The sequence below is a fragment of the Arvicola amphibius genome, chromosome 17 (assembly GCF_903992535.2).
Source record: "Arvicola amphibius chromosome 17, mArvAmp1.2, whole genome shotgun sequence".
NCBI lineage: Eukaryota > Metazoa > Chordata > Mammalia > Rodentia > Cricetidae > Arvicola > Arvicola amphibius.
The window spans coordinates 42429219-42454039 of NC_052063.2; the positions used below are offsets into that span (position 1 = coordinate 42429219).

General features: G+C 39.9%; 1 protein-coding gene across 1 annotated transcript in view; it reads left to right on the top strand.

Annotated features, from left to right (window-relative positions):
• Cpsf6 (cleavage and polyadenylation specific factor 6) overlaps positions 1–24059 on the top strand; it is a 41732-nt gene extending 17673 nt beyond the window's left edge. Inside the window, 19 exon segments of the mRNA XM_042054248.1 lie at positions 11354–11391; positions 11393–11407; positions 11409–11460; positions 11463–11569; positions 13702–13728; positions 13731–13807; positions 16500–16645; positions 17607–17620; positions 17623–17686; positions 17689–17714; positions 17717–17758; positions 17760–17787; positions 18467–18852; positions 18854–18972; positions 19291–19406; positions 21094–21182; positions 21184–21248; positions 23869–23983; positions 23985–24059. Coding sequence (XP_041910182.1) covers positions 11354–11391; positions 11393–11407; positions 11409–11460; positions 11463–11569; positions 13702–13728; positions 13731–13807; positions 16500–16645; positions 17607–17620; positions 17623–17686; positions 17689–17714; positions 17717–17758; positions 17760–17787; positions 18467–18852; positions 18854–18972; positions 19291–19406; positions 21094–21182; positions 21184–21248; positions 23869–23983; positions 23985–24059 — 1601 coding nt within the window.
• Positions 24060–24821: the final 762 nt, after the last annotated feature.

The following is a 24821-nucleotide window of genomic DNA, read 5'->3' on the forward strand; positions in this document are numbered from 1 at the left end:
CTACAAACCACAATCCCAGAGAATTTAGACAACAATGAGGATATTAAGAGAGACTTACATAGATCTAATCTACATGGGAAGTAGAAAGTAGAAAAAGACAAGATATCCTGAGTAAATTGGGAGCATGAGAACCTTGGGGGAGGGTTGAAGTGGGGCAGGGAGAGGCAGGGAGGTGAGCAGAGAAAAATATAGAGCTCAAAAAATATCAATAAAAATATATATTTCTATCAGTTATGTTACTCTAGAGAACACTAATACCCTTGGTTCCCTGAGTGGCTTTTGGTCAGAGTGTTTTATTATAGCAACAAAAAAGGTAATTGGAAGAGCTTAGTAAAACCTATATTGGACTTCTGACCTCTAGAACTGTAGGATGATAAATCTGTGTTGTTTCAGGCCCTTGACATTGTTACTAAGTTGTTACAGTAGAAAGAAGAAACTAGCACAGGGAGATAAAAGGCAGTTTTGTGTGCAACATGCAACTCGCGATTGTTGAATTTCTCCTAAAGACATTTGGACTTTCTGTTCTTGTAGACTTGAGACAAAAAGATTTTAGAACTTCCATCAAGAAATTATGATGAGAGTTGGGCATGGTAGCATGCTCCTTTAATCCTAGCACTAGGGAGGCAGAGTCTCTCAGATCTCTGAGTGAGGCCTATTTGGTCTACAGAAGGAGTTCCAGGACAACCAGGGCTACACAGAAACCCTGTTCCCCAAAATAAAACAAACAGAAAAGAAAATTGGAGATCAAAGACTTGTCTAAGGGTTATCTGGCTACTCAGTATTGAGCCATGACAAAAACCCAAGTCTCCATCCAATCTTTCATCTACAGACATAGTGACCGTTAAATGTCTAATAAAAAGGCTGCTATGCAGAAGATGCTAAATAAGTGCTAGAGGGACCATGAGATTGCTCAGTAGGTAAAGCCACCCGGGGCAGCCTTTACCTAAGTTTGATTCCCAGGATCCATGCAGTGGAAGGAGAGAAATGACTCCCAAAGCTATCTTCTTTTTTATTTTTTATTTTTGGTTTTTCGAGACAGGGTTTCTTTGTAGCTTTGGAGCCTGTCCTGGAACTAGGTCTTTTTTTTTGTGGTTTTTTTCGAGACAGGGTTTCCCTGTAGTTTCTAGAGCCTGTCCTGGAACTAGCTCTTATAGACCAGGCTGGCCTCGAACTCAGAGATCTGTCTGCCTCTGCCTTTCGAGTGCTGGGATTAAAGGCATGGGCCACTACCGCCCAGCTGGAACTAGGTCTTGTAGACCAGGCTGGCCTTGAACTCACAGAGATTCGCCTGCCTCTACCTCCTGAGTGCTGGAATTAAAGGTGCGTGTGTCACCACTGTTCCAAAGCTGTCTTTTATACATGAGCCATGGAATGGATCTATCCACAAACATGTGCACACCCAAAATAAGCAAATGAGTAAACCTATAAATAAGAGCTTTTTTCTTTCTTTCTAGTTTACACTAGTCTTCCAAATTTTGAAAATTGTCAAGAAAGTACTCTGAAGTTACATTTGAACAATCCTCAAAGTCCTTTTTTTTTTTTTTTTTTTTTTTTTTTTTTGGTTTTTTGAGACAGACAGGGTTTCCCTGTAGTTTCTAGAGCCTGTCCTGAAACTAGCTCTTGTAATGCAGGCTGGCCTCGAACTCAGAGATCCGCCTGCCTCTGCCTCCCCAGTGCTGGGATTAAAGGCGTGCGCCACAGGGGCTGGAGAGATGGCTCAGCGGTTAAGAGCACCATCCCTTCATCTAAAGGTCCTGAGTTCAATTCCCAGCAACCACATGGTGGTTTACAACCATCTGTAATGAGATCTGGTACCCTCTTCTGACCTGCAGGCATGAATGTAGGCAGAATACTGTATACACAATCAATCAATCAATAAATAAATAAGTAAATCTAAAATTTAAAAAAAAAAAAAAAAGGCGTGTGCCACCACCGCCTGGCTCCTTTTTTTTTTTTTTTTTTTTTTTTTGAGACAGCGTTTCTCTGTGTGGCCCTGGCTGTCCTGGAACTCACTTTGTAGAGCAGGCTGGCTTCAAACTCACAAGAGTTTGAAGCAGGTATTAAAGGCACATGCCACCACCACCCAGCAGCAACCAAGCTTTAACAGCCATAACAAGAACAGATGTTACTTGGTTTATTGATGATTTCAGACCAATCTGCATCTGGTGCCTTCCCTTTTAAATAAATAAGTAATATTTATTTATTTGTCGGAAGGGCTGGGAGTGGAGGTGGTGATAGCCAGAGGTGCTACGTGGAGGACTATTTAACTAGAGTTGGTTTTCTCTTTTCTCAGTCAGAGAGCTAGGGACTGAATTTATCTGGCTTCACAGCCAGGACCTGGTGAGTTTTTCAATGGGAAGGAAAGAAATGGGTTGGTCCATTAGAAATGGATCTGAATCTGGTGTCAAAAGAAGTGAACCTTTATGAGGCATGTAATTCTAGTTAAATTGCTTATGTTCTATTAGGCCTTAGTTCTCTATCTGTAAAATGGGATGTTTGGACCCAAGGACACCTTCTAGTTCAGCATTCTAAATCCAGGAATTCCTAGATTTAAGATACATTTACTTGGTTGTATGACCTCTAAAATGAAGTTAGAAGCCTTGGAAGAATTGCCGGAGAAAACGTCCTGCTGTCATAAAGAGGGAAGAAAGCAAGAGCACTGGGAGAGGAAGAAGGACGAGGGAAGTAGAGAAAAGATGCTTACAACTACATAAAGATGAGGGATGCAAGCATGAAATATACAAATAACTCAAGGCCACAACAAAATTCGGTTGTCTGAAGAAGCAGAAATAAGACATTGCCCTGGACACCACATTTGTTTTTAATTGTGCACACATAATTGTGCTTCCACGTCTGGAAGCAAAAAGAAAAAAAAAGGAGGGAAAACTGAAAACGTAAAAATATTTTTAAAAAGAAAGTGTAGGAAACAGTTTGAAAAGATCGTCTCCGGAAACCAGAGGGTTCCCCGGGCAGGCGGGATGGTAATTTCCTGTGCCTCCCCGCCATCCTGCCGCTTAACCCTGCACACAAAAGAACTAGTTAGAGCCCTCGGAGCCGCAAAGTCCCCTCCGCCGCAGCCCCATTCAGCCCCCACTGGGCCGCTGCGTCCTCGTCTCCGCCCCTCGGAAGTGACGTATCGCGCCCCGCCCCCTCCGCCAGATCCGCTGCTGCTGCCAGGCGGGCCGACCTGCAGGAGGCGGCGGCGGCGGCGGCGGCCGAGGCCGAGGGAAGATGGCGGACGGTGTGGACCACATAGACATTTACGCGGATGTGGGCGAAGAGTTCAACCAGGTAGGTGAGGGTCTGGGTCTGGGCTCCGCAGCCGGCGCGGACGGTGCGGCGGCCTGGACGCTCACCGGGGTCGCCGCGGGCCGCGAGCCGGGCTCGGCTGCAGACCGTGAGCCTGGAGCCTCTGGGCCGCGCCGCTGTGTGTGCCGCGTCCCCCTCACCCCTTGTTCTCGCGCGTCGTTTCTGCGGGCCGTGGAGCGCGGGGCCGGGTCGCTGTGCAGCCGCCGCCCGCCCGCTCGCCCGTCCCTTCCTCAAGGCGGCCTCACGCCCCATTGTTGGCTACGGTGGCGGGCGCTTCCCGCCGAGCTAGGCCGCGTGTGCGGGGCGGGGAGAACAGGGCCGCCGCGCCCCCTCCCCCGGCGCCCGCCTGATGGGGGGGGCGAAGCCCTGATGGCGGGGCGCGCGCCTGTCCGCCACCTCCTCCATCCCGGCCCTGCCGCTTGGGTTCCGATTCCTCCCGTCGCTCCATTTTGTGTCTTCTTGCCCGCGCACGGTCGCCCTCATGGAAGGCCGCGTTCACAGCCTTTTGTATCCCGCGCGCCGGGTCTCCTGGGCTCCCTTGCTCGCGTTGGCGACAGGTTTCGGCGTGGTGCCCGGGGTCCCGCTCGGCGGCTTGGGTCTGCAACAAGTCATCTGACTTTTGCACTGAGCTCATTTTAAAAGTCGATGCGTTGGCTCGCCTTGGCCATCGAGGGCTTGCGGTGCCTTTGAGGCCCAGTCCTTGGCCTTTGTGAAGAAGAATAATCCGGGAAGATTAATGGCTTGCGCCAAAGACTTGGATGCGCGGTGGTTGGATAGAACAAAAAAGATGGTGGGCCCTCGCTAACGTCCGAGAGGCCGAAACGGAGAACGTGCACCCGAAATTCTCACAGTGTGTGGTTGCTTACAAGCCGTTGTGAATGTGACTGTATTTTTAAAGTGAAGTGTTTGCCCCGTGGGGCTCTTTTGAAAGGCTGGAGAAAGTGAGACGTGCAAGGTTTTCCGGTCTCACCGGCTACGGTAGCCTGGAACTAGCTGTGATGTCTGGTGATGAACATCCTTGGAGAGCTCTGGCTACCAGAGTCAGTAACGTGTAGCCTCTTACTCCCCTCTTCCTATTTTTTTTTAATTTAATTTCATTTATTAGTGTTTTTCCCCCCCTAGGTTGCACCCAACCATAGTGCTACTGAAAGCTGTATGTTTTTAAATTTTTTTTCCTTTTTTGAAAAATAATTCTATATTAAAAATTCCCAGATTCGGATGAGAAGCTTAATAAGATGCCATTGATTAGTATGGTGTTACCTTCTACTAATCGTATTTATGACTAGGTATGCAAGATTAAAAAAAAAAAAGAATGGAAACTCTTAAACCCTTATGCTTTGTTTTTCAAAAAATGACATTGTACCTTTTGTTTTAATATTAGAAAAGCAAATTTTGATAGGATTTAACTTCCAACTACTGACTTAGAAACTAGATAATTTTAAATGTAATTAACCGTTGCAATAAAACGTTAAGTGTGAAAATCTTCTTTCTCGTATCTGAGTTGTGTCAATCATGACTTAGAATTTTTTTTTTTGGATGCTACACAGATTCTAGTGCTTTTAAATAAGGTCAGTAGACTAAGACCTCGAAATCATTTCCCTTGGATCTACCAAGACAAGTAACATATCTGAAACACTGTCATAACTTCGGCTAAAGGGAAAAAACAGTTTGAGACAGTCTTCATTAGCTTTTTCATTAAGAGAACATACTGTTTTGTTTTTGTGCTCACAGTAAGGATGAATTGGGATACAGTTTTAGAGATTAAGTTTTCTTCACTAGTCGTAGTGGCATAAGCCTTAAATCCCAGCACCCAAAATTGTGCTTTACCAATATGCAAAACAACCTTTATAAAAGTATGCCTATATCAAATAGTGGAAAACGAGACATGCCTATACAGAATTTCAGAGAATACAAAGTACAATTAAATCTGCAGCTTATAATAGATGTGTTTAGGTCCTGGAGAGGTGGTTCAGTGGGTAGAGCACAGGCGATCTGTGAGTTCGAGGCCAGCCTGGTCTACAAAAAAAAAAATAATTTATTTGGGAGGGACAGTATACTTAGGCACATAACTGCTTGATGGCTTCTTTACCTCTGCATTAACTAGTACTAGCAAGAGGTCAAGAAGAGATTAGACTTTTTGGACTCCATTGAGGAACTACTTTGTAGGCCTGCTTTTTTATAAATGTAGCTTTTCATTGACTTGCACTTGAGCATTGTATTGATACACTGTTATGCAATTATGCAAGTAAAGTCTTTGTAGGTTTAAATAGATTAATTGGGAGATTAAGTAGAGGCTTTTCCCAAAACCTCTGGTTTGCAGCTCTGGGTACTGAACCCAGGACCTTGCACATATAGGTAAGCGCTCTACCACTGAGCTATGTGTGTATCCTCCAGGGGCATTACTTGTTGCTGTTTGCATATAATTGGTTTATGTGATTTGCTTGCTCTGAATTGATCAAAAAAAAAGTAGCCACAAAAAGATTGCCAGTTACTTTGAGATTTGTCATGTTTCCTATAAATGTTACTATCATTGAAGTCTTTTTATGAGATCCTTCCAGAATTAGAAGCAACAAAATTATTTATTGACTTAATTTCTCTTTTGCTTGTTTTTCTTTCTGTCCTGTTGCTCAGGTTGTCCCAGAACTTACTGTTTATTCCAGACTGACTTTTTAATGTGTGGTTCACCTGCTGCCTCAGCCTCCCCAGTGCTGGGATCACAACCCATCAGACTCAGTTGGTCCTTTTCCCTCATGCTAGGCAAACACTTTACTCCTTTGCTATGTTCCTATGAATCTGTTCTCTCTTCCTAGGTGGTAGGTAACCTTATTTCTACCAGCTGCTATAGTAACTAATATGATTATTTGATTGTAGTCAGAATCATTAGCAATTTTTAATTATTTTGGTGTTTAAATATCTACAAATGTTAGGTTTTTCTTTTTTAAACCTTTTTCCCCCTCCCTCCCTTTCTCCCTCCAACCCTCCTTCCCTTCTTTCCTTCCTTTTTAAAAATGTGTATGGATGTTTTGCCTGCATTATATGTCTGTGAACTGTGGGCACCTGGTACTCTCGGAGGCCAAAAGAGGGAGTTAGATTCTCTGGAACTGGATTTACAGAGAGTTTGTGAGCAGCCACGTGGGTGCTGGGAATTAAACCTGGGTCCTCTGGAAGAGCAGCCTGTGCTCTAACAAGAGGGCCACCTCTCCAGCCTCCAAACACATCTTTTGTTCTCTGTTGTGAGCTGCAGTTTTAATTGTACTTTTATTCTCTGAAATTCTGTGTAGTCACCAGTCTTCATTTTCCATTTACTATTTAAAATAGGCAGTTTTATAAAACTTGTTTTGTATTTTGGTAAAGTACAATATTGCAGATAGTATGAGACATTGAGTATAAAAACTTTAATTTGGGGTGGGATGAGACTAAATTAATTTACTTTCTATATTAGGTGATTTTAAGGATGGAGAACGAAGATGAAAAGACACAGAAACACATGGGCAGCTTAGATCTTAAAAGCTTTTGGATGTGGCCAAATGGAGAATAGTTGCTCAGTGGAAGAAAAATTTGAATTACTTCTGAATCTGTGTGTTACTTGTACTGACTTTGGAGTTAAGCAGAAAGCAGAATCTCTTCTCCCCCCTAGATTTATTCTTTTCTGTGGATGAGTGTTTTTGCCTGCATGTATGTATGTGTACCATATGCATTCCTGGTGCTTGTGGAGGTTAGAGGAGGGCATCAGATCCTCTGGAACTGGAGTTACAGGTGATTGTGAGCCACCATATGCGTGCTAGGAACTAAACCCAGGTTCGCAGCCAGTGCTCAAGCCCCTTAAGCCAAACCTTAAGCCATCTCTCAAGCCCCAAAGTCCAAAACTTTGGGTATTATGTTGGTGCTCAAAAACCTTTAGGGCTTTAAAAAAAATTAATTGGGTATGCTCAAGTTATTCTACAATCCAAATAATTTTGTTTGTGTTTTGTTTATCTAGGGGTCAAAAAGTTGCTAATGTAGACTCTGAGTGTCTGCTCTGTCAGACTGTGGGTTATTGACAGCAAACTGACTTAGTCTGCTCACTTTAAAAGTAAATAGAAGTAATGCCTGGGGTACAGTCAGTTTGGAATTAAGGATTTAGATGTCCTCCTTGTCAATTTTTTTTGAATCCTTTTAAATTTATACTTAGTTATTATATATTTATGGCAAAGCAACTGTTTATCCTGTGGAACCTTATTTTGATATGCTTAATGAAAATAGTTGAAAGATAATCAATAGGGCTGGAGAGATGGCACAGTGGTTAAGATCTAATTTAACATTTTACAGAAATTATAACATTAATATACATAGTATATTCAGAAAATAATGTTTTCTGAAAAAAAAAAGAATCCACTTTTTTAGAAGATTTATTTATTTATCGTGTATGCAATTTTCTGCCTGCACATATGCCTGCAGGCCAAACGAGGGTACCAGATCTCATTATAGATGGTTGTGAGTCACCATGTGGTTGGTTGCTGGGAATTGAACTGAGGACCTTTGGAAAAACAGCCCTCTTAACCCCCCTAGCCATCTTTCCAGCTCCACGAATTCGCATGTTCTGTATCCAAGAATTCAACTGGGATCTAAATATTGGCTGGGTGACATTGTACATATATTAAATATGTACAGACTTCTTACCATTATTCCCAGAACCAATATAGTATAATGCTTTTTCTTTTTGGGTTTTCGAGACAGGGTTTCTCTGTAGTTTTGGAGCCTGTCCTGGAACTAGCTCTTGTAGACCAGGCTGGCCTGGACTCAGAGAGATTCACCTGCCTCTGCCTCCGCCTCCCAAGTGCTGCAATTATAGGCGAGCGCCACCAATGCCTGGTTTCTATGGCAAACTAGTGTGGCTACTGGGATTAAAGGTGTGTGTCACCATTGCCTGGTCTGTAAAATTGATCACTGTGGCTGTTTTACTCTGGGAACTTCAGGCAAGCTTTATTTATTAGAATACAAATGAAGCAATCACTACAGGGATCTATAGTTTATATGTAAATACTGCAGCACTTTATATAAGAGACTTAAACATCTGCTGGTTGGTTTTGGTATTCTTGAGTGGGTTGGGCATATGTTGGAACCAGTCTCTTGCTACTGGATTTTTGTGCTAATTTTCTCTTACATGGTATTGAACACATTTTGTAATGCAGAAGACTATAACTCCCCCTACCCCTTATAGTTCTTTAAATGGAATGACTCTTTAAATATAGGGGTATTTGAAATAGGTACTGTCCTTTCCAGGTAAAATCCAACAATGCACAAATGTATTAACTGTGATTCAAGGAACACCAAAAACAGTATTGGGCCAATAGGATAATCCCAGTAATGGTATATATTATTATAACTTATTTGTGGTATTAAAAAATGTATAGGGTGTGGATTAAGGGGAAAATTGTCAAAAAACAACTTGAAGGGAGGTAGTACAAATGAAAAAGATTAAATCATTGCCTAAGAAAATGAATGCCAGGTTAGTATTTTTTTCTGTCCATCATACTTTTTAAGTGTGTTTCTCTGACTAGGTAACATTTTTGTGTATCTTGTAGGAGGAAACAGTGCTATTATGTAAAATCTTGAGAGGATTCCTCCCTCCCTCCCTCCCTCCCCTCCCCTCCCTCCCTCCCTCCCTCCCTCCCTCCCTCCCTCCCTCCTTCCTCCCTTCCTTCCTTCCTCCCTCCCTCTCTCCCTCCCTAGTCCAATGTATACCTTTGGGGTTAAGAATACAGGCTTGGAGTAGAGTGAAGCTAACTAGTCCACATGGAGATCAAACCCCAGGACCATGGTCTTAATTAGCATCATTTCAAGGTGGATTGGAAACAGTCCAACTACCAGACAAAATGGCTGGGCCTAAATACTGGTAGAATAATATGAATATGGAAAATATGGTTAGTGTCACCATAGGAAGTCATGGGGAAGTCATGGGCGTAAGAAACAGTGATTGTAATACACTTCCAATTAGTATTATCTACTTAAACATTTTCATACATTTAAAATTAATGAAAAATTATATCTTAATCTTTTCCTACAAGTGAAAGAGTTTTTGTATTCAGTAACTTTGTATTCTCTTTTACTCTTCCTCCAACTGTATCTGTGATTAGTTTATGTTGAGGATGGAAACATAGCTCCTTTTGGGTATTATAATAATTTTACTTGGTGCACAGAACTGGATTGGCAATAGAGTTTGAAAATACCCACTAACCCTTTGATGGGAATCTTTTACTGTCTACAGAGTGTATGGAAGCCACTGTTACCAGGCACATTATCAGAAGTTTCAGCCACTAGCTTACCCCCTTTTGGTGATTTTTACTGTCAGTACAGTTTGTGTGTGCTTTGGTTAACTCATTAATTAGCTATTATTTTGGCATTGTTCATTAAAATCAACGGCACTATTCAGTGACTTGTTGTTCTTGGTTTCTGCCTTCTGCTGAAGGTGGCTTTTTGTTCTTTGATTTGCTTTGGTATCCTAGGTCTCTTAAGTCTGGCAGACAACCCCTGGCCGTCGTAATTAAAAGTTGGTATGTAATATCTTGATTTTTTTTTTATCTCTTCCCCCGTCCCTCCCTCCCTTCCATCCTCTTTCTCTCTTTCTCTCTTTCACAGGGTTTCTCTGTGTAACTGCCCTGAAACTAACTCTTGTAGACCAGGCTGTCCTCGACTTACAGAGATCCTCCTGCCTCCTGAGTACTGCTGGGATTAAAGGTGTCCTGCCACCACTCGCCTGGCATCTTGATAAATTTTGAAAAGCTTAGATAATTCATTATTAATTCAGGCTATTTAAAAGAATTACAAGTCTTATTCTGGCTTTTTAGTGAAATAATTGGGAACAATAGCCATGCTGGTGCCTATAGTATTTTACTGATCTGTTTTGCTGTCAGTATTATTTTACTGATCTATTTACTATCGTATATTGTTATTAACAGTTTTTTTTCTTGATCATTATTGTGTTGTAGTCCTAAAAAACAAAACTCTTTTATGCCATTTATGACAGTTTTAGAGAATTGAATACATGAGAGAATTTGAATTATGACTAGTTATATGTACCTTAATTTATCTCAAATTTTCCCTAGAAGGGTAGGATCATTGACATTGATACTTACACAGTCTTAAAAAGATGGATATTTACAATTAATTACCTCTTTTTTTCCTCTCACATCCTTTTCTCTCTTCCTGGCTTATCACTTAGGCATGTAAGTGACATCCTAGCATTGCTTTAATCCTGCTGTGACAGTGCCATAGTTTTACTAAATCCTGTGTGGATTGCTTTTCACTTGCTCGTGTTCTTGCCTAGATTTTAAGTCAGTTAAGCAATAGCTCTGTTTCCACTGAGAATAATAATACAGTTATTGCAAGATATTAGTTTGAATAGGTTTTACTTATGTTTTGTTTCACTAAATAAGACACAAACATGTATGTGTCCATTTCCCCACCCCCCATTTTTTAATATTTATTTATTTATTATGTATACAATATTCTGTCTGTCTGTATGCCTGCAGGCCAGAAGAGGGCACCAGACCCCATTACAGATGGTTGTGAGCTTACCATGTGGTTGCTGGGAATTGAACTCAGGACCTTTGGAAGAGCAGCCAATGCTCTTAACCTCTGAGTCCATCTCTCCAGCCCCCTCCACCCCCCATTTTATTGCCTTGCTTATAAAACAGTAGTTTTCTAAAGTAAGTAAATAGTATCTGACTACCAGAAAAAATACTAGGGTTTTCGCCTGTGGTCTCATATTGAAGACTTATAGCACCCCTGGTTTTTGTTTGTGACAGTCTTATGACAAATATTCTTTTGAAACATCCGTTTGCATTAATGTGTGTTGTTACTTCTAAGAATATTTTTCGAGTAAGAGTCACCATTAAAGAACATATATTAAATAAAGTGAGAAGAGATTTAATACCAGGATCTTCGGGTCTTTTTCTGTCTTGTACCAGATTTTTAAAAATAAGAAAATTGAATTAATTTGTATTAAAAATTTACTTTAGTATTATGATGCCATATAATCTGGAACATTATATCTATGCTTTAGGAGGGCAGAAATATGGTGGACATGATCAGATAGATTTGGTACGATGATGTCATCCTCTCCGTCTGCAAATAATGGCGATGCCCCAGAAGACCGGGACTACATGGATACTCTCCACCGACTGTTGGTGATGATGTGGGGAAAGGAGCAGCACCAAACGTTGTCTATACGTACACTGGAAAGAGAATTGCATTATATATTGGAAATCTACATGGGTAGGTAAGTTAACAGATTATTGGCAGCTCATTTGAACTGCTCTAGCAGTCCATGGCTTTTTTTTTTTTTTTTCTGCCCAGTTTAAAAAGAAAACGATGCTCCTGGGTTTGTTTTTCTCTTGTGTATGTGTGATAAGAAGGACAAAAGCACAGTTCTTTTAAAATGCCATTCTCCTTGCTCTAAGTTTGAATTTTATAGTTTGGGGTTAGGTATACACTCAATGGAGTTTGCATTTTCTTTTTTTTTTTTAAACTTATTTTATTGCATTGGTATTTGCCTGCATGTAGTATGAGGGTGTCAGATCTTTGAGTTACAGACAGTTGTTAGCTTGCCAGATGGGGGTGCTGGGAATTGAACCCGTTTTCCTCTGGAAGAGCAGCCAGTACTCTTCACCACTGAGTCATCTCTCAGTCCCTTGTTTGCCATTTTTCTTTACTCTTTTTACATTCCTACAAGTTTTCACTAAGAAAAATGTTCGAAGGGGGTCTCAAATTAGGGGTCCGCCTACCTCTGCCTCTCCCGTAGTGCTGGGATTAAAGGCGTGCGCCCCCACCGCCCGGCTCATTTTGTTCTAAATTTGAAATTAACCTGTTAGAAGCTGTTATATATTTTGTAATATTTGTGTTTGTCTGCTGTTTTTTGAGATGGCTCTTGTTATGTAATTTGGCTGGCCTGATATACATTGTAGTCCAGACTGACTTTGAACTCCTGTCAACTCTTCTGCTTCCACCCTTGAGTGCTAAGTTTATAATGCCACAGTGCCTAGATATACGTTATATTTTTATTGTGTTTTTCATAAGACCAAGATTATTTGTTTGAATGCTTCATGAACTGTATATCTAGTTTATTTACTAATTAAAAAATTATTATATATATAGTATTCTGACATGTATGCCTATATGCCAGAAAAGGGTACTAAATCTCATAGAGGGTTGTGACCACCATATGTTTGCTGGGACCTGAATTTAGGACTTTTAGAAGAACAGCCAGTGCTTTTACTCAGAGCCATCTCTCCAGCCCTCTTAATGTTATTAACATCAAATCTGAAATAATCACTAAAGTGGTCCTATGAAAATTTTTTCTCAGCTATTATATTGAAAATTTAAAAGCTATAGCAAAATTTTGGTACCCCCTTTGTTCTATTTATAGCATTTTATTAAAAAATATTTTACTTCACGTTGCTTTTGTGTTATTTTCATTTTATTTTATGTGTATAGGTATTTGTACCACAGACATGCAGTCCCTTAGAGGCCAGAAGAGAGCATCATATTCCCCGGCACTGGAGTTTTAAATGGTTGTGAACCATCATGTGGGTGTTGGGGGTTGAACCTAGGGTCCATGAGGCATCTCTCAAGCCTTGACTCTTTCTCTATTTATGAGTCTCTTGGCATTCAGTCTGAACAATCTTTACAGTCTTGGAAACAATGAGACTGCAGTTGCTAAATAGGAGTTGATATGTATCTGTGTTTTGTGACTTTGAACAAGCTGTTTATCCTATTGCGTCTTATGAAAATGAGGTTGGACTTAGGTAAGCTTTAAGTATTTGATAAAAAGGTATATTGTAGATATTCATATTAGTTTCTCCATGGTATAGTCAAAATAAACCTGTTTGTTTCACAAGATACTTTTTTTTAAAGGGAGGAAGTTACAAGTGAGATTGGTTTTATTGAGAATTTAAAATCATAGGAGTTTAAAGCTGGTAGAAACCAAAAACTGTTTTTTTTTTTTGTTTTATTTTTTCCCCATACAGGATTTCTCCATGGAATCTGTCCAGAAACTCGTTCTGTAGACCAGGCTGGCCTCAAACTCAGATCTGCCTGCCTTTGCCTCTTGAGTACTAGGATTAAAGACATGCACCCCCACACCTGGCTAGAAACCAGAAACTCTTGAAGTAAAACTCTGTCTGTCTCCAAGGGAATGTACTTTATCACTTCGAGAATTCCTATCAGGAAATGGAGTTAGACATGCAAGGCGTTTTTCTGCTGTTTAAAAATTGAAGGGTGACAGGCAGTAACTATACTTAGATTTACAGTAAACAATAATTTTGTCTTATCATTTCTTTTTCTTTAAAAGTTAAATTCAGACAATAAAAACCTGAATATTTTAATGGCTAATAAGGGGGAAATGTCTTGCAGTGGACAACAGATGAGGACTTAACTGAATGGCAGTTCATTCTTTGGGAGTAAATGATATTTTGGAGATAAAATTTTTTGAGAATCGGGCAAATGGACAATCAAAAGGGTAAGAATTAGTTTTTTTCCCTAATATAAACTGATAGTGATTACAGTTTACAAATTAAGTTTTTGTTAAGTTTATTGCTGATTATACACATGTAGAAACGCATGAACACATAAGCACTGACAAATGGCTTAGCTACTAAATATACTTGCTGCACAAACCTGACACTGAGTTAGTTCCTAGGCACCCCACATGAACATATACACTAAAAGGATGATCTTAGGTAGGGGTTCATACTTAAATTTTATGTGTTTGTTTTAAAAAATGCACTGAAGCTGGTTGAGGTTGTGACTGGGCAGACTAGGCCTGGTTCTTAATCTAATGAGCACACTCCTCCTAAGGAAGGTTGAAGTGCTAGTGCCAAGAGCGCTATTCGTGTGATTAGAGAGGAGGGAGAGCTGAGTATGTAGCTCAGTGATAGAGCTGCTTGCACAATGTGGAAAACCTCTGGGCTTGATTCCAGCACCATAAAAATAAAAATGATGAAGAATGATGGGTAACTGAAGAATAAAATGTAATCTGTGTTACGTTTATTTCTCTAATCTGCAATCACATATATAATGGATAGGATTATTATGTAATGCAGATATTTAAAAGTAAGAAATTAAATTACTACAATTCCACCATTTTCAGATAATCACTTTATAAATGTGCTTCCACATTTTCCCCTAAAAATAGTAATCATAATTCACACTTTGTCATGTTTTATTGAAAAGAGCAGAAGAAATAGTGATTAAATATATATTACTTTTCTTTTGATATTGTGGTTGTTTCCACTTGTGTCTATTATAAATAAGTAGGCACATTATTGAAATTTTTACATTAATTTATGTGTATGAGCACAATACAGTGCTTCAAAAGTATATTTACGAAGTTAAGCAACCATTGTAGTTCTCTAGTTTCAGAGCATCTCATCATCTCCATCACCAGAGAAACCTGGGTGCATTAGCATCACCCTGATTGCCTGTGTCTCCTTTGCTGACAATCGTTCATGTACTTTCTACCTCAGAATTTGCCTCTTCTGGGTATTTCATGGAAACAAAATAAAAATGATGTTCTCTGTGTTGACTTTTACCTAGTATAATGTTTTCAAGGTTTGTGTAGCTGCATCAGGATTTCTTTTATGCCTCAGTAATAGTTCCATATAATGGGGGTAGCACTAAAGGAAGAATCCACAATCGATGTTTGGGTGATTTATACTTTTAGTTATTAAGGAGAATGTCTCTAAGAATATTAGGTTGTTTTGTGGGAACATACAGTTTGCTTGTTTGGGCATATACCTAGGAGTGGAATTAGTGTGGTATATAGTAATGCTTAACATTTTGAGAAGCTACTGGATTGCATAGTCAACATTAGTGCAGAAGGGTTATAGTTTCTTATTATTTACACCAGCACTGAATAGTTGTCATTTTGATTATGGTGGGAATTACATCTCAGTATGGTTTTGATTTGTACCTTGATGGCTAATGGTACTAAGCATCTTTCAAAAATTATTTATTTTATGTGTATAGGTGTTCTGGCTGCATGTATGTCTGTGCACACTATGTGTGCCTAATGCCCATGGAGACCAGAAGAGGGAATTGGATCCCCTGGAACTGTAGTTATGAATGGTTGTGAATTGGGTGCTAGGAATTGAACCAGTGGTAGCTGGGAATTGAACCTGAGTCCTGGAAGAAGAATCAGTGCTGTGTCAGGGACCATTTTCCTAAAGGATAGATTTGTCTGGGACCATCGTCCTTACAGGGATAGCAGAGGTCATTGCCCTAAGGATGTTTACGGAGATCCCACCCCTCATCCCAAACTATCTTGAGAGCTATCCGTTAACCGAACCCACCCCTTACTCCAGTGCTAATGGATCACATGCTTCGGCTTACACCAGATGCTGGCTGATGACCTTCAGTTACCCCAGCAGAGTTCCTGCCTACCCCTACCTCCACCCCATTCAAGGGTATATAAGCTGTAACTTTCACCCCAATAAAAGGAGACCTTGACAATAGAATCTTGCTTGGTCTCCTTCCTCTTCTTCAGCCCTGTCTTGCAGGTTAGCGCCCCTTCAGAGGACCCTGAATAGCTGACCCGCCAAGAGGGGGTTACAGTGCTGTTAACCACTGAGCCATCTCTCCAGCCCCTATATGGAACATTTTTTTGTAGCAGTAAAAAGTGAAAACAGCCTGTTGACTGATGGGTGGATTTAAAGCAAAACCAGAAAATGATTGTCTGCAGTGGAAAATGACTCAGCCACTGAAAGAAATGAATTAGTGATGCACGTTCTGTCATGACTAGGCTTTGAACACTAAGTGAAGCTGGTTGTAAAGAACTACATATTTTATTTGTTTGAAATTCTAAGTGAGGCAGATCCATAGAAAACAAAATAGTTAGGGTTTCTTGTGTTTAAGGGGGGAGAGTAAATAGGGATGGTGGTAGAGGTTGTGGATTTTCTTTTGATAATGAATAGTGTTATGAAATGAACCATCATGAGATGTTTGTAAAACGCATGAATATAGTAAAAAATTTAAGTGAGTGAATTTTGTAGTACATTATAAAAGATAGTGTAAATGTGTGTAACCTTAAGAGTCTGTTTTTGACTCTTAAGTAATTTTGACTCTTGAGTAAATTGAGAACATTTCTTTTTTTTAATCAACAGTAACAATCTCAGTTCCTCCCTTTTATTCCCACCCCCCTTTAACATCTTTAGATTTGCCCTTGTTGGTGTTGGATCTGAAGCATCTTCCAAAAAGTTAATGGATCTGTTGCCTAAAAGAGAACTTCATGGTCAGAATCCTGTCGTGACTCCGTGCAATAAGCAGTTCCTGAGTCAGTTTGAGATGCAGTCCAGGAAAAGTAAGCAAATCTCTCAGCAGCCTTTTTTTTTAAATGTATTTTAAGCGGTGGCTGGTATTTTTTTTTAAATATTGTGCTTACTGTTTAGTTTATTGGTGAACTTGATTTAATCATTGATTATGAGTATGGGCTAATATAACTGGAAACCGACTCCCATTCCTGTTTTTCTAGATGTCACAGATCCAACCGCATGTAGCAACAGGTTGAGAGCTTTATAGTGCCGCTATTCTTGTCCTGTCATTCACATTGGAGAGGAGGAATGCTATATGCTATATGGATGTGTTTGATGAGGAATAGAGAGGCCAATGATAACTAGGGAAATAGTTACTGACATGTTTTTTTCTGCTTGGCACCAAAACCTTTGCTACTTGGTAAAATAATGTAGAAGAGATTTGTTATTACTTTTTTTTTTTTTAAAGAGATAAGATGAGTTCTAGGCTAGCCTGGACTACAAGAGCTAGTTTCCAGGGCACGGCTCCAATCTACAGAGAAACCCTTTCTTGAAAAACCAAAAATAAATAAAATATGACAAATAGATAAGATGAATGACTCATATAATTAATAGAAATTCAGATGGTTTTTTTGTTTTAATTTTTTTTAGCATTTAAGAGTTAAGAATATGTTACATAGCATAAGATAAATAATCTGCTATTGAGAATTAAGGTTTTGCTGAATTTCTGAAGTCTTGGCTGCTGTAGTAGATTACTTTAAAAGGCAACCTGTATTTTAAAAGCTACATGTTATCTATTCAGTGGAAGTACAGTAAACTTAAATATTTCAAGACTTTTAAGAAAGTATTATGTAAATAATGTGAAGGTTTTCCTAGCCACGTACTTTGCATAGGCATCTACAAATTAAAAAAATAGTATAAATGAACTTTGAAGTAGTTTCTAATAACACGGTTTACAATTCAGAGAACTGTTTTAATAGTGCTATTTATGAGTATTTGGGGTGTTTGCAGCTACACAATCAGGAACAAATGTCTGGGGGAAGGTAAAGCTGGTCCTCCAGGAGGCAGTTCAAACGTGCAGGCATTTCCACAAGTGGTAGAGGACGGGGCCGTTTTCCCAGGGGCTGATTCCCGGTGGGGACAGATTTCCTGGGCCAGCAGGAACCAGGAGGGGCCCCTCCACCTTTCCCAGGTAAAACTTTCCTAAATTTATCATGGAGAAATTATGTCTGGCTTAATACCTCTTTTCCTTTTCTCTCTTTTTCAAGTAATGTATTATTAATGTGACTTACTCTCCTTGTTATGCTATTTTTGGAACCCAGGAAATTTGATCAAGCATCTTGTTAAAGGAACTCGGCTTTGTTCCTGGAAACACCTAGGATTCATGGCATATGGGGCACAGCATAGAGGAATACCCCATTTTGGCCTAAAAAGGTCTTTATTTTTCTCAAAACTTGCTTGACTTATATATAGAATATTTACATCCGTCTTATTTTCTTACCTCTTAAAAATCCTTTCAAGACATTTTTTCCTTGTTTCAACTTTCTAGCTTGGCATCAGAGTAGAATATAAGGTGGGTGATGTCACTGTAAGAAGTGTGTATGCTGAGAGATGGAAAGTATCTTTAGGTGTTAAAATTTGTTCAAGTTTTTGTTTTAGTGGTTTTTCTTAATTATAATTTGAACTAGTTGAATTTGTGAGGATATTCTTCACCTTTGTAGTTGTTAGATTATTACCATATCTACCATATGGGTTTCATTTAAAGAGAGACTCATGGTTTATGAATTCTGCTTTAGAAGTAAAATCTTGGCATATAATAGTTAATATCTTTATTGAACTGTTTTTCTCCTTTTTTCTCCTTTATTTTGTAGCCGGACAGACTCCACCACGTCCACCATTGGGTCCTCCAGGCCCACCTGGTCCACCAGGTCCTCCACCTCCTGGTCAGGTCCTGCCACCTCCTCTGGCAGGACCTCCCAATCGAGGAGACCGCCCTCCACCACCAGTTCTTTTTCCTGGACAACCTTTTGGGCAACCTCCGTTGGGTCCACTTCCTCCTGGGCCGCCGCCTCCAGTTCCAGGCTACGGCCCTCCTCCTGGCCCACCGCCTCCACAGCAGGGACCGCCTCCACCTCCAGGCCCCTTTCCACCTCGACCACCAGGTCCACTTGGGCCTCCCCTCACACTTGCTCCTCCTCCACACCTTCCGGGACCACCTCCAGGTGCCCCACCACCAGCTCCACATGTGAATCCTGCTTTTTTTCCCTCCACCAACTAATAGTGGCATGCCAACGTCGGATAGTCGTGGGCCACCGCCCACAGACCCCTATGGCAGACCTCCACCCTACGATAGGGGTGACTATGGTCCTCCTGGGAGGTGAGTTAAATGCATAGTCAGGAAAAGATAAAGAACTGTGACTGGAAGTCTCTTACATTACATTGTAGACATGTAAACAATTTCTGTCCTGCAGGAAGATGATTTCTATGCTGCCAGTTTTATTTCAGCCAAAAGACAATGATAAAGGGAATTTTGCTTAGGCTTGATCTGGTAGAAAAAATAGCATTCTTGAATTAGGAAAAGTAACAACTGTCTCCTAGGCAAACGCCAAAACTTGTTAGTGTAGAGCTGTTTACATTGTTACTAACTTGAGAACTTTTGTCAAGCAACAATTTAACATTTATTTGTCTTTTGTAGGGAAATAGATACTGCAAGAACTCCATTGAGTGAAGCTGAGTTTGAAGAAATCATGAATAGAAATCGGGCCATCTCAAGCAGTGCTATTTCAAGAGCTGTGTCTGATGCCAGTGCTGGTTTGTATATTTGTTTAGTGTTCATTCTTAACATGGCTATTTATATTAAGAATAACCCCAAACCCAGGAGCTGGAGAGATGGCTCAGTTGTTAAGAACTAGCTGCTCTTGTAGAAGACCCTGGTTTAATGCACAGCGATCGTTAACTCCAGTTCCTGAGGATCTAAGGCCCTTTTCTGGCTTCTTCCAGGCATGCTTGTAGTAAATAGACAGACACACATGCATTCAAAACACCCATACACATAAATAAAATTAAAAAATTAAAAATCGAAACCCAAAGCTAAAATGAAGTTTATAAAGTTAGTTCTCTTACTCTCTATGTAATCTGTATTCTCCCAAATCATTATCATTTAATTTAAAGTGTTGAAGGAAGATGCATGTCAATGTAGTGGAAAGACCACCATTTTAAGTTACTATATTTAGATTTAAATACTAATTGGCGGTTGGAGAGATGGCTCTGAGTAAGAGCACTGGGCTGTCGTAGTGCTGGGATCAGTATCCCTCTCTTTCCTCACGTGGTACCAAACACTCATGGCGCACAGATGTACATGCAAGCAAAACATTCATACACATAAAATAAAATTTAAAAAATAACTAACTTTGGGATTGAAGAGAGAGCTTAGGAGTTAACAGTGCTGCCTGTCCTCCAGAGGATCCAGGATTGCTTTTCCTAATGCCTGTGTGGTGGATCAGAACCATATATAGCTTCTCTGGGGGAACACCAAATGGCTGATTGACGCTGGTTGCAATTACAGGGGGCAACGGGTCATGGTTGAGGCTGTGGCTTTTGTTGAAGTGGGGGCTATTGGGAAAGAAAACTGGTGATGTTGGTCTTGGTGTTAAGTGCTCCAAGGAGGTAGCCACTGCCATCCAAGGGGTCATCATCTTGGCCAAGCTTTCCATCGTCCCTGTGGGGAGAGGCAATTGGGGGAACAAGTTTGGCAAGCCTCACAGTTCTCTGCAAGGTGACAGGCCACTGTGGCTCTGTGTTGGTACATCTCATCCCTGTTCCCAGAAGTTACCAATGACGGCTGGTATTGATGACTGCTGCTCATCAGCCAGGGGCTGCACTGCCGCCGCCATGGGCAACTTTGCCAGAGGCCACCTTTGATGCCATCTCTAATGTATAGCTACTTGGCCCCCGACCTCTAGCAGGAGTCTGTGTTCTCCAAGTCTTCTTATCAGGAATTCACTGACCATCTTGTGAAAACCCACACCAGAGTCTCTGTTCAGAGGACCCAGCTGTGGCCACCACATAAGGATTTATATACAAGAAAAATGTATTAAGTCTATTTTAAAAAGAACTCTAGTTCCAAGGGATCTGATATTCTCTTTTGGCCTCCATGGGCACCAACCAGTCTTGCTTGTAATGCTGAGACATATGTAGGCAAAAACATGTATACATATAAGGATTAAATATTAACTTTGATATAGTAGTTCAGAGTTCTAAAAACAGCTCATTTATTCTCATTTGCAAAATAACTGTCCCTCTGCATGAAACAACAGTCACTAGCTTCATGAACACAAGAATCTTAAATATTTCAAGACACTGAACAAAAGTCATTATTTATGGTCATCTTAAAAGACACTTCTAAAAAAATTGCTTCATCATTCTTATTCCAAATAGTTGGTTTGATGATAAATTTGGAAACAGTTTGTTTGCTATTAACTTTTTCTTTTCCCTGCAGGTGATTAGGGGAGTGCTATTGAAACATTGGTAACAGCAATTTCTTTATTAAACAGTCCAAAGTATCTGCAAGATGATCGTTGCAAAGTTTCTTATTAGTTCTTTGCAAGATTGCCTTCATGGAATTGAGTCCAAGTCCTATGGCTCTGGATCAAGGTAAAACTTTCCTGTCTCATGTATTTTTTAAAATAGTTAACAACAACACGACAAAGTGGAACTTAAAAAAAAATCGGACTTGGGGCTGGGGGAGATGGCTCAGTGGTTAAGAGCACTGGCTGCTCTTCCAGAGGTCCTGAGTTCAATTCCTAGCAACCACATGGGTGGCTCACAACCATCTGTAATGACATCTGGTGCTCTCTTCTGGCCCATAGGGATACATGCAGGCAGAATACTGTATACATAACAAATAAATAAATCTAAAAAGGGATTCTGATTTTATTTAATGTGTACCCAGCAGTCTGAGTGGATTTTTTTTTTTTTTTGATAACTCTAAATGGCATTTTGGTGCTTCCTGAAGTCCTTTAAGGCATAACTTACTTAGAATAAAATTATATGCAAGGAACTGTATGGTTTCTGTTACTCTTAGACTAACTGCACACAAGCAGATGTAATCTCTACTTTGGCTCTGACAGCTTGAATACTCCACTGTTCTAGCCAAATGGGTCTCCCTTTCTGTGGACACAGCAAGCATTGCTATTCCTCCTTGGAACCATTTATTTGTTCTTTTGTTTTTCTTTCCCCTATACATTTGCCTTCATTTTTCATGTTTCAACTTAATCTAGTGTGTCATATTTTATTTCTTTTGTAGTATTTACTGTAGCCATCTAGTCTTTATTATTGATGCTTATTTCTTACTGAACACATGTTGAATGTTTGACAGGGGCCTTAGCTATTAAACATTGCTTGGTAAAGGATGTTTTTGAAAGAGGGGATTAATAAATAGGTGAATGTGTGTAGTCTATTTTGTAACAGATAGTTTTATTTTGGATTATTTTATGTGTATGAATGTTTTGCTGGATGCATGTACTGCACATATGTGCTAGTGACTGAGGTATCTAGAGTTAGGATGGCTGTGATGGCTGTGAACCATCATGTAGGTACTGGGAATCAAACCCTGGTCCTCTGTAAGAACAACTACTCGGCCATCTTTTCAGCTTTTGTAATAGATACAGTTTTTAAAAGGTTACTTTTAAAGCACTTTTACTAATCTTGAAATTTTATGTATTTTGGGAGGTAAATGTTTAGTGTTCACATGATGTTGCTTCTTTTGAGACACTCTCTTTGTAGACCAGGCTGGCCTTGAACTTACAGAAATCAGCCTGCCTTTACATTCTGATTATTGTGATTTCACACTCAGCTACATTTTTAATATATTGGTTTTATGTGTGTGTTTTTTCCTGCATGTATGGCTGTGCACCATGCATGCTGGGCGCCCACATAGGTGAAAAAGGGGGCCCTGGATTTTCCAGAACTAATGTTAGAGGTGGTTGTGATGGTTTCAGCACACTATATGGGTGCTGAAAATTGAACCTGGGTCCTCTGGAAGAGCAGCCAGTGTTTTTAATTCCTGGGCTAGCTCTCAGTTACCTGTATGATACTTTGTCCTTAGTATGCTTTTTCTGGAGGTAGTAGTTTATATTGGACTCCGTCTTTCCTTTGTTATTACCTTTTGGGCTCCATTTAAGTATGTGCATATTTGAACAAATTTGTCATAACCGGAGACCATATTATGCCTGTCTGCTTTGTGAGGACATCTGGTTTGATCAAACAGCTTAACACTTGACTACTTGCCTGGTAAAGAATTCTTAGCCTAATGGAATTATCATGAGCTTCGGCTATGATTGGGTTTTTAGATGTGATGGCAAAATTAGCATAGATTTCTTTTTTCTTCATTATTTCAGAGTTTCAATGTAAACCTTAGCAACTTTAGCATGACTTTCATTTTCACCTTTTCCCTTAAATGAACGATGTCCAGATTACCTGTTAAGCATCACTACTCTCTACAGCTTGGGGCTATTACTAAAATAAATCTAAGGATTATACAAGCGTAAGCACTGTGTTACTGTGATCCTTGAGACGCAGCATAGGGTGTGGATACACTGGGCAGAGGGATGGTTTCACAGTACTGGCAGGAAGAAGTAAGACGGTAAAAAAGATTTCCTCATGATGGTTGCCACAGTCTACATGTCCTTGGGTTTTGGAGCCCTTACTAGGGGCTGCACCCGAAGGGACAGACACACTTCAGTAGTGTCAGGATCAGGAAGGTTCTGCTACAGCTGCAACCTGAAACTTGGAACTTCTGTGCATATATTAGCTGCAATTATTGGATGGACTAGCTATCTAGGTAGATATCTGTAGAGTAGAAGTTGTATTCTAAAGACATCCCAGAGAAGCTGCCTTTGTTAGTCTTTGCACACACTTCATAAACACTCATACCCAGACTCCTGATGGGAGCTTGCTACCCCCTCTTGAGCCTGCCTTTATGGGAACCTTTTTTGCCAATGTTACATGGGAGGATTAGGAGCCTTGGAGCTCCCACAGTCAGTGTACATTCGTTTAGAACTTCATTTACCTCTGGCTTCCTCCACTCCTACAGCTAATCAGAATGGTATAAAAATATTTTATTTCTGAAATTTTACGTTTAATATTTTCAGACTGGTTATCTAGTAACTGAAACCATGGAAAATGAAACTAGTGATTTAAAAAAGACAACTATATTGAATGTCTTTTGAAGTTTCCCAGCTATGGAGAGCATTAATTCAGTAATTTCTTTTAGAAGACGTGAACGATCAAGAGAAAGGGACCATAGTAGATCGCGGGAAAAGAGTCGGCGTCATAAATCTCGGAGTAGAGATCGTCATGATGATTATTACAGAGAGAGAAGCACAGAGGAGGGAGAGACACAGGGATCGGGATAGGGACCGTGACCGGGAGCGTGACCGAGAGCGAGAATACCGTCATCGTTAGAAGGTGGGCATTACTTTTTATTCTTTAGTGTGTTTGTGTGTGTGTGTGTGTGTGTGTGTGCGCGCGCGCGCGCGCGCGCGTGCTATTAACAGTAATTATAACTCCAAGGCTGTTGTTTATACAGTAAACATTTTAAGTGGTCCAAGTACTTGTTCTGATTTAATCTTCTGAAAACATATGAAAGCAGGTAAGCCATCACAGGTAAAAAATCTTGACCTTTTTTTCCTTGAATTCTGCAAGTGTTCTGTGACTTAGAGTTCAGATTGTTATGGTCTTAAAGCAAAAAAAAAATAATAATCAAGAGGGACTCATTGTGTACTTCTAAAATTTAAAAATTTGGATTCTTGTAATCACATTTATTGTTTACATATGATTTAAAATATTTATAAACAACAGGGAATTGTTTTCGATTTGAATATTATGTGCTTGGATTTTAAAAATAAAGTTTCTGTCCTTTCTCCCTTAAACTAACTTCATTTGTCCCTGAAACTTTTTAAGAACATCTAACTTTATAATAGTTTATAATACAAAAAGTTGTTTTTCCAGCATTGAAAGAGTTTTTCCCATTAAAAAGATTACTTTTTAGAAAAAAATTCTGGCATTGATTTTTTTTTGTTGTTTTTTAAGGAGCATTATCTTTTTAATTGCACAGAAGGTATAAAGTGGGTTCAGGGTACATAATCTTAAAGCGTTAAATTGTGCTAAGCCATACATCCCAAGTTAGAAATAACTGGAAATAATTTTCCTTGTTTCATTCATAAG